Genomic DNA, 16,081 nt, shown 5'->3' on the forward strand with positions numbered 1-16,081 from the left:
CTTTTATGTATCTGTGCGCTATTCGAGCCTCGAAACTTTCTGATTTTGTAATGGTATTCATTCAACAAGTATGTACTGATTACCTACTATATGCCAGACACTGTTCTAGGTGCTAGAGATACATAGGAAACAAAATAAGATTTAAAAAGAAGAAGAACCGGCAGCCCCCACTCTTCCGAAACTCTCCTTTTAGCTGGGAGCATCTGCCAGTAAAGAGGCCGGGACAGATCTCGTAGCGCCTAGTAGGTGATAGTAGGAATTTTGGCTTTTACTTTGAGTGAGATGGGAAGCCAGCGGAAGGCGTGGAGCAGAGGGTAGTCTCATTTTAGAGATTAGGAAAATCAGAGGCTACTCCACAGTAAGTGCACCAGTTGCGCTTAAAGAAAAAAAAAAAAAAAAATATATATATATATATATATATATATATATATATATACACACACACACACACACACACAGGAGGTAGCCACTGATTCGGTGCCACTAGTCCAGATATTCGAAATGAAGCAGGAGGAGACACGTTAAGATCAATCCACAGGGAAACAAATTATGTACACCGAAATACAATTAACACAAACATATGCAAAGAGATATGCCAAGGAGTACTTGGGGGCTCTGTTCAGGCCCTTGTTAATGAAAAAGAAGCGAATCTTGACGCCGCAAACTCTGCCTCTAGCCTACTTGATGCCAGGGGTGGGGCTGTGGGGAATCGCTGCCCACCCGGAACCCGGCCAGCCCCGAGCATGGCCACGCCCCAGCCCCGCCCCGACGAAGGCCTGCCTCCGGGGTTGGCCGCGGCGGTGGCGGAGGCCACGGTGCCCGGAAGTGCGGCTGACGTGTCCCGGCAGCGCTCGGAATTGTGGGCGACTCGGCTAATGGCGTCTGCGAGTCTTAGGGGCCTGGGGAGCTGGCGCTAAATCTTCTTGCCGGGTTAGCTGGTGACACCCGGTGTGGCTGGGCCCCGCGGCAGCGGAGGGACCTGCCCGCCTTGTGGGCTCCTCGGCCAGAGCCGGCGGAGCTTAGCGGGGCGGGGCGACTGCGGGGGGCGCCTCCGAGAGAAGCCGGAGGGATTGCTGTCAGGCTGCTGGGGGACGCTCGAGCAGGCTCCGGGTTCGCAGCCCAGGGCCCGGCAGAGTCCCTGCAGGGCCCAAGAAGCGCGCTGCTGAAGGACCAGAGACAGCTGGGGGGAGCTGCCTGTGGCCCCAAGGAGCTGACCGTGCCGGAGCTTGTTTGTACCTCTCGGAAATTGGCTGGGACCTTGGAGGATCATGTCTGGCACCAGCAGCCCCGAGGCGGTGAAGAAGCTGCTGGAGAATATGCAGAGCGACTTGCGCGCCTTGTCACTGGAGTGCAAGAAGAAATTCCCACCTGTCAAAGAGGTAAGCTTCAGGCGACGTCAGGAGAAGGCACTGTGAGCATGCCTGGTCCTGTTAGACCAAGTGCTTCACCCCAGTTTCTAGTCCTGTCTAATTTTCATTCGGTCATCAGCTTTCCAGATTTGTGAGTCGGTGGGTTGTTCCACAAGGGCTTTTTATAGTTTCCACTGGAGGGAGCTGAGGCACTTTGATTTTCTCCCCTCTCCTGTCCTCCCAGTTTAGGAGTGAAGTTCGTGAAGTGAGCCTATTCAGTTAATCCAGCTAGGTGTACTGTACACTAGCCTATTCTGGCCTTTTTCTTGCTCGAAAGTGGCCAAGCCAAAATTGAAAAACTTGTTTGTTGCTCCCCAAAACGAGTATCCACCCATCGTGTTGAAACGTGTACTCCTCACGTTTGTGGCGTATCACTGAATTGGAAACAGTTTTCCTTCTGGCATATATCATTCAGCTTAACTCTATCAATCCTTTGACGTGTTAAACTATCTAGAGCCACCTAATTTATGAAGAATATTGAAGATCCACAGAATCATGTTAAACCTTCTTGCTATGAGCAGTGCTGTAGTGGGAAGTTGGGCTTGCAGTCAGAGCGAACACACCTGAATTTAAGTTCTAGCAATAAATCTTAACCTCTTTGAGCTTCAGGTTTTTTTTTTTTTCCCCAGCTGTAAAATAGGGTTAAAGGATGGTTTTATATTATGTATGGGAAAGATGTCAGAGCAAAAGGGTATTATTAAAGAGACCCCAGTAAATAATACACGGAAATTAAATTCTCCAAATAGTTCTTGAGTTGAAATATTTAACATTTGGTTACTATTTGCTTTTTCTCTTAAAATGCCATTTTAATTCTCTAAACAAAACAAAACAAAAAACACCAAAAACAGCCCTGGCTAATTTTGTATTTTTAGTAGAGACAGGGTTTCTCCATGTTGGTCAGGCTGGTCTCGAACTTCCGACCTCAGGTGATCTGCCCGCCTCGGCTCCCAAAGTGCTGGGATTACAGGCATGAGCCACCAGGCCTGGCCTATTTTTATTTTTATTCCTATTTAATGTAGTTTGTTTTACCTGCAATATCATTTACTCTTAGCCCTAAAAATTCACCGAGGGATTTCATATTTACATACTTATTTAAATGTACCTTTATTGTTATGAAGATTATGTAATTAGAACTTGACCAATAAATTTCGGATTTTAGGCTTGTAAGGAATATTAACTTTTCTGTAAGTGCATTGGTTTTATCAGTTTTCAACAAACTCTATCTTGTATATCTTTAATAAAGTAAGTATTACCCAGTGATGGAAACCAGAATTGCCACTTTTGGAAAGATGGCGGTTACGATAGGTTTTATTTCACGTGGTCAATAGTCTGTTTTGATATTTATTTTCATTATTTTTTATATCCTCTGTTGAAAGTTATAACAAGTCAGTCTAAAGAATTAGGATGTTTTAGAGAATTTTAAAGAATTAAGTTGTTTTAATTGTAAGAGAAATGCTGTCATTTAGAAAATACCAAACACTATTTTGTAATTTCAACAATAATTTGTAGAACTGACTTTACAGTTCTAATAATTCATAGAAAAACTGTGGATCCTCTATAGGCTTTTGTGGTCTAGCTTGGGAATTTAATTGCCATTTATTACATTTGTTTTTGTTTTTGTTTTTGTTTTTGGAAATGGGGTCTCTGTGGCCCAGGCTGGAGTGCACTGGTGCGATCTGCAACCTCGAACTCCCTGGCTCAGGTGATTCTCCCAACTCAGCCCCCCAAGTTGCAGGGACTACAGATGCATACAACCATTACAGGCTAATTTTTCACTATTTTTTCCTTGTAGAGACAGGGTTTTGGCAGGCTGGTCTCCTGAACTGGGCTCAAGCGATCTGCCCACCTCTGCCTCCCAACGTGCTGGGATTACAGGTGTGAACCACCATGCCCAGCCTGGAGGATCCCTTGAGCCCAGGTGGTCAAGGCCGCGGTGAGTGGTGATCGTGCCACTGTACTCCAGCCTGGGAGACAGAATGAGACCCTGTCTCAAACAAACTCACAAAAAATCTGATTAGTTTTTACTTGAACACTGACTAGAGAGATATTTTGTAATTGCACCTAGTCTTTGAGGTAATAGCAAAAGTAATTCTTGTAATTATCTCTGATACATAATTTTGTATATGGTACATGTTTATAAGAATTTGTTGAATGAAAGCTTTTTGATTTCTTACCCAATGACACTGGGCACTACTTTAGGAATTGAAAAATGATCTTGACTGTGTTATAGGTTTAAAACAAAGAGAATCATTAGCCTAATTATGATGATGTTTTAGGACAAAGCTTTGACTCTCAAGAAATAGTTTGGCTGAATTAAATTTTTCCTATTAAATTAATAAGAGTGCCAAATTTTGGCTTTTGTTCTTCAAGAAACTGGTAAGATTTTGGTTTTATTTTTCTCTTTGGGTGCTAACTAAACTTTAAGGCAAAGTATAAGAAGCTAGTTAACAGAGACATTTTATATTTAGTCTTTATTTCAAATTTTTAGTCGTTTCTGCCTTTTATGGCCATAGTGCTCAACTATTATTTTATTTAATTATTTATTTATTTATTGAGACAGGATCTTTTCACCTAGACTGGAAGTGCAGTGGCAGGATCTTAGCTCACTGCAGCCTTTACCTCCTGGGTTCAAGTGATTCTCCCACCTTAACCTCCTGAGAAGCTGGGACTACAGGTGCATGCCACCACATGCAACTGATTTTTGTATTTTTTTGTAGAGAAAGGGTCTCACCATGTTGCCCAGGCTTGTCTCCAGCTCCTGGGATCAGGCAATCTGTCCACCTCCGCCTCCCAAAGTGCTAGGATTATAGGCGTATCCCAGGCTGGCCATGTAATTCTTTTTTAAAATTAATAATAAGCTGGATTTAAAGATTTCAAATCTGTCGGAAAAACCATTAAAAGAGTATTGATAAAGGATAGTGCCTTGTTTACTGATATTTACTTACTGTCTTTGGACTTCTACATGGTTTTTCCTACGTTACTGTTTTCATTTATAACTCTATCCTTTGTATATTAAATTGTTGTTGTACTGGCTATGACTTTATTCTGTCATTTTATAATAACCTCTTTCTCTTTTTTCTATTTTTCTTAGTCCTTATACATAAATCTTCATGTTTTAGCAGTATAACTTTTTTTAGTACAACTGTACTAGCTAATTTGTTTGGGAATATTTGTATGAAATTTTTTTCTTTGTTTTAAAAATTACTTTGAAGCCTTCTATAATCACTTCTATGTGATTAATATCCAGTGGCCTTCAGGGGAAGAGACCTCTGAAGCTTTATGTTTATGTATTTCATGAATAAAAACTTTCTGATTATTTCCTATTTGCAGGTACAGACAAGGGGTATCTAACTGAGCCTGGAAGTTGGAGGAGGGGAGTCATTCCTAGCAGAGGAAATAGCGTGTGTTTTTAGTATTCCATGTAAAATAAATTTTACACTGAAGATGATTGGAGTCATTAGAGCTTTTTGAAAAAGGGGAATATGATCAAATTGATATTTAGTAACATTGCCTTGACCATTGGTAGGAAGAATTAGAGGGTATTGAGACTGAAGCAAAAAGAGCAAAGTTTAAAAAATGATGGTTCTCTGTTTTGAAGCAGTAGTGGACATAGACAAAAGGTTGCTTGCATTGAGTTAGACAGTAGTGAAAGAGAGGATAGACTGAAAAGGTAAAAATTTCCAAGGCATGGTAACCTTCTATATAATGGGGAGAGAGAAATGTGTGATGCCTCCCAGGTTTCTGGCCTGGGAAACTACGTGGATCACTAAGAGAATAAATAGGAGGAAATGTTTTGGGGGAAAATGAGTAGTCACTATATATGTATATTTTTTGAGACAAAGTCTCACTCTGTTGCCCAGGCTGGAGTACAGTGGCGTGATCTCGGCTCACTGCAGCCTCCACCTCCCAGGTTCAAGTGATTCTCCTGCCTCAGCCTCCCGAGTAGCTGGGATCACAGGTGCGTGCCACCACGCCTGGCTAATTTTTTGTATTTTTAGTAGAGACGGGGTTTCACCATGTTGGCCAGCCTAGTCTCGAACTTATGACCTCAGGTGATCCGCTCGCCTCAGCCTCCCAAAGTGCTGAGATAACAGGCGTGAGCCACCGCACCTGGCAGAGTGGTCATTATATTAAGTTTAAGATTTATGTGTGACATCCAAGTGGAACTGACCAGTAGGTGTTTGAAAATGATGGTTTGGCACGTAAGAGGGAGGTCTAGAATTTCAAATTTAGGAGTATCAGTTTATAAATAATATTGGAAACCATAGAATTGGATGAAATGGGCCAGGAAGAGTGTGTGTATAGAGTGAGAATATCAGGGCTGGAAAACAAACTTTGGGAAACAACATTAAAGAAAAAGGCTGCTGGGCAGACTGAGGTTAAAGATACAGGAGAGAAGGGTAAAACTCGTTAGAGGAAGGTCCTTGAGAAAACTGAAGTTTCAGTGGCATAAGTATATGAACGGGATTTCAGTCTGAGAAAGGACACATCATCTTCTGACAGAGGAAGGACAAAGGAAAAACCGGGTTTGAATGTGACAAATTTGACAGAAGGGAGTGACAAGTTGTGGGCAGTTTGGTCTGTGGCCTCTGCTTTCTTGGGAAGATAAGAAACATGCTGCTATAAAGACACATGCACACATATGTTTATTGTGGCACTATTCACAATAGCAAAGACTTGGAATGAACCCAAATGTCCATCAGTGACAGACTGGATTAAGAAAATGTGGCACATATACACCATGGAATACTATGCAGCCATTAAAAAGGATGAGTTTGTGTCCTTTGTAGGGACATGGATGCAGCTGGAAACCATCATTCTCAGCAAACTATCGCAAGAACAGAAAACCAAACACCACATGTTCTCACTCATAGGGTGGGAACTGAACAATGAGATCACTTGGACTCGGGAAGGGGAACATCACACACCGGGGCCTATCACGGGGAGGGGGGAGGGGGGGGGGAGGGGGGGAGGGGGGAGGGATTGCATTGGGAGTTATACCTGATGTAAATGACGAGTTGATGGGTGCTGACGAGTTGATGGGTGCAGCACGCCAACATGGCACAGGTATACATATGTAACAAACCTGCACGTTATGCACATGTACCCTAGAACTTAAAGTATAATAATAATAAAAAAAGAAACAAGCTTGTTACTAGGAATAATTAAGTGATAAAAGAAGTAGGGGGTGGGGTGGGAAGTTTGAGGAGAGCAGTGGATCACTTTGGAGAAGTGGAGGAGAAATTGTCTTGGAACACTTAAGAGTCTTAGCAGGAAGAGTGGTTGAAATGATGGTAGATTGTGAGAGCTAGGTTGGATTCCTAAAGAAGGAAAGCCAATAGTTTTGACTGATTGGACGATCATGGGAAGGTTAAAGGCTAGCAGCAGCTATTTCATCAAAGAGCAGTGGGGTTGGGGAGTGAGAGAGGTAGAAGGATAGGAGTTGGGACAATGGTGGGAATATTGCATTTCAGATTGCCCAGTACTAGAGGATGATGAAGTCCAGGGAATGGGTGGTAGAAGAGTTAAGGGAGAGAAGTTCATTTGAGTTTAGGTGGTCAGAATTACAAAATTGGATAGATTTCTTTTCTCTCTTTTTAAATGATGCAGAATCAGTAAGGGTATAAATAATTCAAAAGTGCAAGTAGTGTTCCCAGGCTATGTACTTTAAGTTTCCTGTTGCCCATTCAGACCTGATAGAAATTGGCTGGCAGAGAAAAGCAAAGGTTTCTTGTGATAGAATGCCTCAGTATCCAGGTGTTTTGGTTTGTTAACTGGCTTAGGGAGACCCCTGGTGAAAGAGATGCCTTCCACTTACTGTGACAGGATTTGCCATTTAACCAGATATTTAGGGACTGTGACTCATGTCATTGGCTCTCCTGTTTGGGTTAACACCTCATTTGCACGACTTATGACAGTGAAGATGAGGGCTGGATAATCTTTACGAGCTTACTTAGGATCTCTTTTGGTTTAGTATTTCATAATGTATTGTAGTTTCTTCCTCTTGACATTGTGTTCTTTCGCCCATAAGCATAATATAATATATTCATGCTTTATATATTGAAATCTATAAACCGAAATAAATGATTACGTTGTGCTTTGGTTACAGAAAAAATAAAAGACATAGTCTCTAACTTATAAACCAAAAAGGAAGACATATTTCAAAATTTGATTTTTCTTTTTTCCTTTATGTAAGTATAGCTGAACATTTTCAGTCATGTATGAAGTAGAAGGTTTTGCTGTTATTGTTATAATTTAACACAAATTTATGAGTCTCCTGAAAAAGCACAGCAGGAACACAGAAATAATTGAGGAATTGCCTTTATTCTCATGAAGTTAACTCAAGGTTGAATAAAATGTTGCCTTCCCACTAGGCTTGGAACTTTGCATCCTGAGACTCTAATGCAACATGCCATATTAAATATTTCATTTTATAGATGAGGAAACTGGTTTAGACAGGTTTAGTAATTTGCATAAGGTAGTAAAGCTGGAAAATGGTGGAAATGGTATGTAAGTCCATGTGAATCCATCTCTAACTCCTCTCCTGTTTTCCATTATATCATGCTGCACATGCCTTCACAACTTGCTTGTTTTTGTTATTGTTCCCATTTGTTTACCTTGCTTCATTATTTGTTACTATTGATTATTCTTTCCATCTTGGAAACCTCTAGTTTTCAGTTTTGTAGCACTATACTTCCCTGTTTCCCCTCTCAGTATTCCATGTCCTTTTCTTTTTTCGTTTTGTTTCTATTTTTTGAGACAGGGTCTCACTCTGTCACCCAGGTTGGAGTGCAGTGGGCTGTCTTGGCTCACTGCAGCCTCTGCCTCCCAGACTCAAACGATCCTCCCACCTCAGCCTCCTGAGTAGCTGGGACTATAAGCACATGCCACCACGGCTGGCACATTTTTGTATTTTTCCTAGTGACAGGGTTTTGCCATGTTGCCTGGGCTGGTCTCAAACCCCTGAACTCAAGCACTCCACCTGTCTCAGCCTCCCAAAGTGCTGGGATTACAGACCCGAGCCACTGTGCCCAACCATCCTTTTCTTTACATACAAGTGTCTCCCAGGTTCTGTCTTCAGATCTTCCCTTTCTCCATGCTCACCCGCTTGGCGTCACCTACTTCTGTTGCCTCTGGCCTTGCTACGATGCTGATGACTCTTAAATCTACTTCACTCATTTGCTGTCTTTACCGAGCGTAGATCTGCATTTCCAGCTGCACATCAAACACATCTAGAATGTTTTTTCCATGCATCAGTAGAACTTCTTTTTCTTTTCCTTTGTTTTTGAGATGAAGTCTCACTCTTGTCCCCCAGGCTTAAGTGCAATAGCACGATCTCAGTTCGCTGCAACCTCCGCCTCCTGGATTCAAGCGATTCCACTGCCTCAGCCTCCTGAGTAGCTGGGATTACAGATGCCTGCCACCACTACCGGCTAATTTTTATATTTTCAGTAGAGACGGGTTTCACCATGTTGGCCAGGCTGGTCTTGAACTCCTGACCTCAGGTGATCCGCCCGCCTCGGCCTCCCGAAGTGTTGAGATTACAGTCATGAGCCACCACACCCGGCCTCTTCTTTTTCTTTTCTTTTCTTTTTCTTTTTTTTTTTTTTTGAGACGAGTTTCACTGTTGTTGCCCAGGCTGGAGTGCAGTGGCTCAATCTTGGCTCACCGCAACCTCTGCCTCCCGGGTTCAAGCGATTCTCTTGCCTCAGCTTCCTGAGTAGCTGGGATTACAGGCGCCTGCCACCATGCCCGGCTAATTTTGTATTTTTAGTAGAGACAGGGTTTCTCTGTGTTGGTCAGGCTGGTCTCAAACTCCCGACCACAGATTATCTGTCCACCTCGGCCTCTCAAAGTGTTAGGATTACAGGCGTGACCCACTGCGGCTAGCCAGATAGAACTTCCTGTAATTGAACGGGTCTTTTTCTCAAAATGTCATTTTCCCCCTATTTCAGTTGTTTTATTGATGGTATCTAGCACTGTTGCCTACTTTAGTCATATTTGGCTATCTTCTCTCCCTCGTCTCTCTTTATTCACTGTCACCTGTTCCTTCCAGCTCTGTAATTTTTAACGTATTTTTCCTTTTTTCTGTTTTCTCAGCTATTATGCTAATTTCAGATTCTATTAATAACATTATGCCTGACCTTTGACATACACGAATAGCATACATGACTTCAGATCATTCTGTATGTCACCCATACAGAAGCCCACAATGTCTTTTCTACTTATAGGACTCTTTAACATAGCATTTAGTATTCTCTTGATTTTCTCAACCTTCCTTTTTAGCTTCATCACCCCCAAGTCTTCTTCATATGCCTTTATACTTCAGCCCAACTAGGTTACCTACTAGTCTGCAAATAGGTCCTACTGCTTCTGTCTTTCATGTTATGGCTTCTTTGTTTTTTGTTTTGTTTTGTTTTTGGAGACGGAGTCTCTCACTTTTGCCCAGGTTGGAGTGCAGTGGCGTGATCTCAGTTCACTGCAACCCCCACCTCCCAGGTTCAAGCGATTCCCATGCCCCAGCTTCCCAAGTGGCTGGGATTACAGGCGATCGCACCATCATGCCTGGCTAATTTTTATATTTTTGGTAGAGTAATTTGGTACTTTTAGTAATTTTGTGTTTTAGTTTCACCATGTTGGCCAGGCTGGTCATGAACTCCTGAGCTTGTGATCCACCCGCCTCGGTCTCCCAAAGTGCTGGGATTACAGGCGTGAGCCACCACACCCATCCTCCTTTTCTTAAAAATTTAATCTTCAGCCGGGCATGGTGGCTTATGCCTGTAATCCCAGCACTTTGGGAGGCCTCGGCGGGCTGATCACCTGAGGTCAGGAGTTCACAACCAGCCTGGCCAACATGGTGAAACCCCATCTCTACTAAAAATACAAAAATTAGCTGGGCATTATGGTGGACGCCTGTAATCCCAGCTACTCGGGGGGAGGCTGAGGCAGGAGAATCACTTGAACCCGGGAGGCGGAGGTTGCAGTGAGCTGAGATCTCGCCATTGCGCTCCAGCCTGGGCAATGAGAGCGATACTCCACCTCAAAAAAAAAAAAGAAAAGAAAAGAAAGGAGGGAAAAAGCATACCACCTATGTAGGAATACCATGTATATATTTTTAGCTATATACATGTAATCTGCATTCCAGTCTTTTATTTGATATGTTAAGGAAATTTTGTTTCCTAGAAGCTAGAGATTCTAGAATGGAATGTCATATAGGTATATATTTTTAGAAGTTTTTAGGGTTGTAGAATAATTGAATGTTACAGAAGAAAATCTTGTTGATTTCAATGTAGTATTTGTTTTATGAGGATTTTGTCACCTAAGGGGTGTTCTAGATGTATCAAGTACTCCCAGTGTACACTTCACTTCAGGTCTTTTGATTTTACCTAACATCTAAAATCACAAGTCTTCAGGCAGCTCCATACCTCTCTTGTGTCATTAGTACATTATTTTATCTAAGTTGCCATTAACTTGAATTTCACTTTTTGTTTTTTGAGACACTGTCTCGCTCCATAGCCCAGGCTGGAGTGCAGTGGCATGATCTAGGCTTACTGCAACCTATGCCTCCTAAGCTCAAGCGGTTCTCTTGCCTCAGCCTCCTGAGTAGCTGGTATTACAGGTGCACACTTCTACTGCCTGGCTACTTTTTGTATTTTTAGTAGAGACGGGGTTTCACCATGTTGACCAGACTGGTCTTGAATGCCTGACCTCAAATGATCCACCCGCCTTGGCCTCCCAAAGTGTTGGGATTACAGGCATGAGCCATCATGCCCAGCCTCACATTTCTTCTTTAGCTCTTGTTTCATACTGTGTCCTGTGGATAAATAATTGGACCTTGGCCTTAATATAGCCTATTGTCCTGGCCATTTGGGAGGCTGGGGCAGGAGGATTGGTTGAGCCCAGGAATTCAATGCTGCAGTGAGTTATGAAGGCGTCACTGTACTGGGTAGGTCCATGGTTTGTTTTTTCCTTTTAAAAGATGTCCTTACACTTCTGTTGACAGAGTGATGCCCTGTCTCAAGAACAAAAACAAGCAGAACAGTAACTTTTGTGAAAAAAAACTAACCTTTTAAATAACTTTTTTTCTGTGTGTAAATCTGTACATAGTTTTGATGGTGGACATGTGTTAATTCCTTTGCTACCATCCATTCCCTTTTGCTTCTTTCAGTGGTAGGCTGTGTTCTTCTCTCATTTCAACCCTTTGGATTCTCATTCCTAACTCCAGGGTACCATGATTAACTTAATCTACTTTATTTTTATTTATTTATTTTGAGACAGGGTCTTTCTCTGTCGCTTAGGCCAAAGTGTGGCAGTGCAATCACAACTCGCTGTAGCCTCGACCTCCTGAGCTCCCACCTCAGCCTCTCGAGTAGCTGGTACTACTGACTCACACCAGCACGTTTGCCTGATTTTTTTTTTTTTTTTTTTTTTTTTTTTTGTAGAGACAGGATCTCCCTATGTTGCCCAGGCTGGTCATGAGCTCTGAGGCTCAAGCGATCCTCTCGCCGTGACCTCCCAAAGTGCTGGGATTACAGGCGTGAGCCACCACTTCTGGCCTAGATTAGTCTACTTTAAATCCTCCTAACTGCTCCCCACCTCATCTCCATTCCTGCGCAAGTTACATAATGCTAGTGAGTGCTTCTGGGAAAGAAAAGCTTTCTCTTTCTTTCTCTAGAGCTACTGAAAGAGACCCTTTCTCTCCTTCAAAATGGTGTCATATGAAATTTGAGGTGTGGAATGGCTGCAGCCATTGTTGCCAAGATTGGATGCAGCCTGAGGATGAACCTACTCATGGAACAGGGCAGAACCAAGAGAATGGCAGATAAGTGAAACTGCAACCCTGATGACATTGTAAATCTCTGGATCAGACTTCCTCTGGATGTTTCAATTTGAGACAGTAAAGTCCATCCCTCTCCCTCCCCTTTTTAAGTGAGTTAGAATTGGCATTTGTAGATATAATTTGTGTGTGTGTGTGTGTGTGTGTATAAAATACCAACAAGTTTTTTTGGTACATTTAGAACTTTCCATTTCTTCCCTTAGGAACATTTATTATATAACTACTGGATGAAAGGCACTGGCATAGACATTAATAATATAGAGATATGAATGAGATATATTTCTTATCTTTATTATTCTTATAGTGTGAAGAAACAGGCATAATGAGATGAATAAGATAAAGCATTACAGGTACAAGCCATAGACAGTACTAAAGGTAGAAAGGCTTTTCACTAGTTACCATAGAAGAAAGTGATGGAAGAAAAGATTTCCGTCACTGCTTATGACACTAGGAGGGTGACAAAATAAGAAGGACCTGCACCATAAGTCTACAGCTATCTTGTTGTTACTAGTGGTTTAATTTTAGCAGAGCATTATTTGTCACATTAAATGAGTACTAATTTGGGTTTGTATTTCATTTGTGAATTTGTTGGCATTATAATGTAAGAGCTATAAAGAGTATATTCCTGATTGTATTTATATATACATGTAAATTTGTCAGTGACTGGGTAGGTCCATAGTTTGTTTTTTCCTTTTAAAAGATGTCCTTACACTACTGTACTAAATTTTGAGAAACACTAGTAGAAGTGGGCACTAGGGAATCATTGAAGATTGACACAGTGGATGGATGGAGGACAGGATTGTAGGTAGAGACATTTCTTCATTTAGGTTGATAATGAGTGTTTGAATTAAAGTGTGGGAGTGAGATTTGAGAAAAAGGCACAAGATACATTAACCAAAAGACTCTGTGACTGATTAGACTTGTGAGTTGAGGGAAAAAACCCGGGTATCTGGTCAGTGACTGGATAGATGATGCTGCTGGTCAGAAAAATAGAAATTGTAGAAAGAAGTAATAGGTTTCTCTGGCTGAGGTAGGAGTTTGGGGGTAGAAGGAAATGATAACATCTGTTTTCAAAATGTTGAATTTAAGGTGCCTTTTAAACATTTAGGTTAATAATTTCTGTAGTATAGGAGACAGATCAGGAACAGGAATATAATTTAGAAGTCTTCAGCAGTTAGAAAGTAAATGAAACCATGAAATTACAGCCATCCTTTGATATCTGCAGGGAATTGGTTCCAAGAACCCCCGGGAATACCAAAAATCTGAGGATATTCAAGTCCCTGATATGAAATGTTGTAATATTTGCACATAACCTGTGCATATCTTCCCATATAATTTCAGTCATTTCTAGATAATAGCTAATATAGTGTAAATGCTATGTAAATAGTTGTTATACTGTATTTTAAAATGTGTGTGTGTGTGTGTGTGTGTGTGTGTGTGTGTGTGTGTATCCCCCCACCCTGGAATATTTTTGATCTGCAGTTGGTTGAATCTACAGATGCAGAACCAGTGGATACGGAGGGCTGGCTGTATGGTATTACACAGGAAGAGTTTACTGGGTGAGAAATGAGGTCAAGGATACTCTAGGTGGTCTTAGAAAAGCAGTCAGCAAAGGGTTTTGAGAAAAGAAGAAAATGTTTCTTGAGAAGATTAATTTTAAGGTAACATATTAAATGCTGCAGTGTATTTAAGGCTTTGGCATTCTTTCCAACTCATAGATTGTCCTCAGCAATAGATTAGATTACTCACCTTAACCTATATCATTTCTATTCAAGTCTGTAGAACTTTTTCATCTTCTTTTTTTCCTCTTTTTTTGTTTTTGTTTTTTTTTTGCATAAGTATCAATTAAGGGGAAAAAAACAAAACTGTTTACAATTGATTAGGTTCCCTACAGATATACCTGGTATCTGATCAGAATAGGGAATATTTTTAAAGCAAGAAGCTAACAGTTTCTTTTCACACCTACAGTCCTTGATACATGGAAGGAAATCTGATTGTGAAGACCTCTGTTCATACAGAATACCCTTAAAGGTGTAGGCTAGTCTTATTTCATACCTAAGTGATATACAAGTGTGTCAATAATTGTTAATAGTGACATTTTCCATCAACACAGGGTTCCTATGAGAATAAGATGATACAATTCCAGAGTATTTTGACAGTAGAAACTTGGATGTTAAAAATGAGGAGCTATGAGATATGTCTAATTATATCTAAGGCAACAAACAGTCCTTTTGGCAATTCCTTGAATTTAAGAATGAAAATACTGGTTACATATCTTTTAAGTTAGCATTTTGGAACTACTTAAAAAATACTTGACCAGGCGTGGTGGCTCACCCCTATAATCTCAGCACTTTGGGAAGCTGAGACAGGAGGATCGCTTGAACCCAGGAGTTTGAGACCAGCCTAGGCAACACGGGGAGACCCTGTCTCTACAAAAAAAAACCCCAAAAAATTAGCCAGATGTGGTGGTGTGCGCCTGTGGTCCCAAGCTACTCAGGAGGCTGATGTGGATGCATTGCTTGAGCCTAGAGGTCCATGCTGCATGATCTGTGATCACGCCATTGCCACGCCAGCCTGGGTGACAGAGTAAGACCTGGTCTCAAAATGAAAAACAAACTTCCTTTTCCTTCTCCTTATTGTGTGTTTGCATAAAGGTATTTATTAGACATGTGCACACATTCATGGTTCAACTCTTATTCATCTCAGGAAATCAGGACAATGTCTGGCGAATCTGAAATCATTTACTGACGTCTATCATCTAGCATGGTACAGGATGGATTTTGGAAACCATTCAGGTTTGACTGACTAGAATTCAGAAAGTCTGGATAAATTACATTCATATTTATGATGGTTCAATTTAATCAATCTCTGTTTGCACCGAAGCAAAACCACATATTGACTTTGGACCTATGCAAGGTATATAGGGCCATAGTGAGAAGGGGGAGAGGTTAAACTTGAAAATGATGATGGAAGAAATTTCAGTGACCACAGATTAATTTCCACTGCCTCAGTAAGAAATTGATCCAAGATAATTTGAGATGGGGTGTGTGAATGTTACAAAATGCACATAATAATTTCAGTGTTCTATAATTTTTACAGTAGTAAATTTGCTGTGGTTTGTACATCTTCAAGGTATATCAAGAATCTCACCACTTCTTACCATCTCTATCACTAACAATCTTGGGCCAATCCATCATTATCTCTTGCTTGTATTATTGCTGTAGTCTTTTAAATTTTACTGTATATTGGAATCACATGAAGATTTTTTAAAATACTGATGGCTGGCTCCCACCAGCAGTCATTCTGGTTTAACTGGGTTGCAATCGGGACATCAGGACTTATTTAAAAGCTTCTGGTGCTGACGAGTTGATGGGTGCAGCACACCAACATGGCACAAGTATACATATGTAACAAACCTGCATGTTATGCACATGTACCCTAGAACTTAAAATATAATAATAATAATAATAAAAAGCTTCCAGTGTTTCTAATACACAACGCCCAAATAATCAGAACACCAGTAATCTTTCCCTGAAGTAATTCCTTTTGACTGTGTTTTTCTTCTGGTAGATGTATTAATTTAATTTGGGACCTTTCCGTTTTCTAAAGTTTTAGAAATAAGTCCTAGTGTATCCATTAGGCTTCTTAGTTGTGAGCAATGAAAGCTGACTCTGGTGGATTTAAGCAGAAATAAACTTTACTGATAGGTTATTGAGTGGTTTACAGAGTTGGTAGAGGGCTTGAACCTAGAAAAAGTACATGAACAAAGGGGAGGCTAAACAACTAGCACCATGGCAAAACTCATGCCAACGCGACCATTACGGCTATGTCTGCT

General features: G+C 41.2%; 1 protein-coding gene across 2 annotated transcripts in view; it reads left to right on the plus strand.

The window, feature by feature from the left end:
• The first annotated feature begins 843 nt into the window (after positions 1-843).
• The window catches only part of MON2 (MON2 homolog, regulator of endosome-to-Golgi trafficking), a 128,094-nt gene continuing 112,856 nt past the window's right edge, over positions 844-16,081 (plus strand). For both annotated transcript variants that reach the window (XM_050748397.1, XM_050748398.1), the window contains exon 1: positions 844-1,379. In XM_050748397.1, the coding sequence (XP_050604354.1) occupies positions 1,269-1,379 (111 nt within the window). In that variant the 5' untranslated portion in view covers positions 844-1,268. The remainder of the gene's footprint in view (positions 1,380-16,081) is intronic.

Source organism: Macaca thibetana, chromosome 11 (assembly GCF_024542745.1).
Source record: "Macaca thibetana thibetana isolate TM-01 chromosome 11, ASM2454274v1, whole genome shotgun sequence".
In the NCBI taxonomy this organism is placed as follows: Eukaryota; Metazoa; Chordata; class Mammalia; order Primates; family Cercopithecidae; genus Macaca; species Macaca thibetana.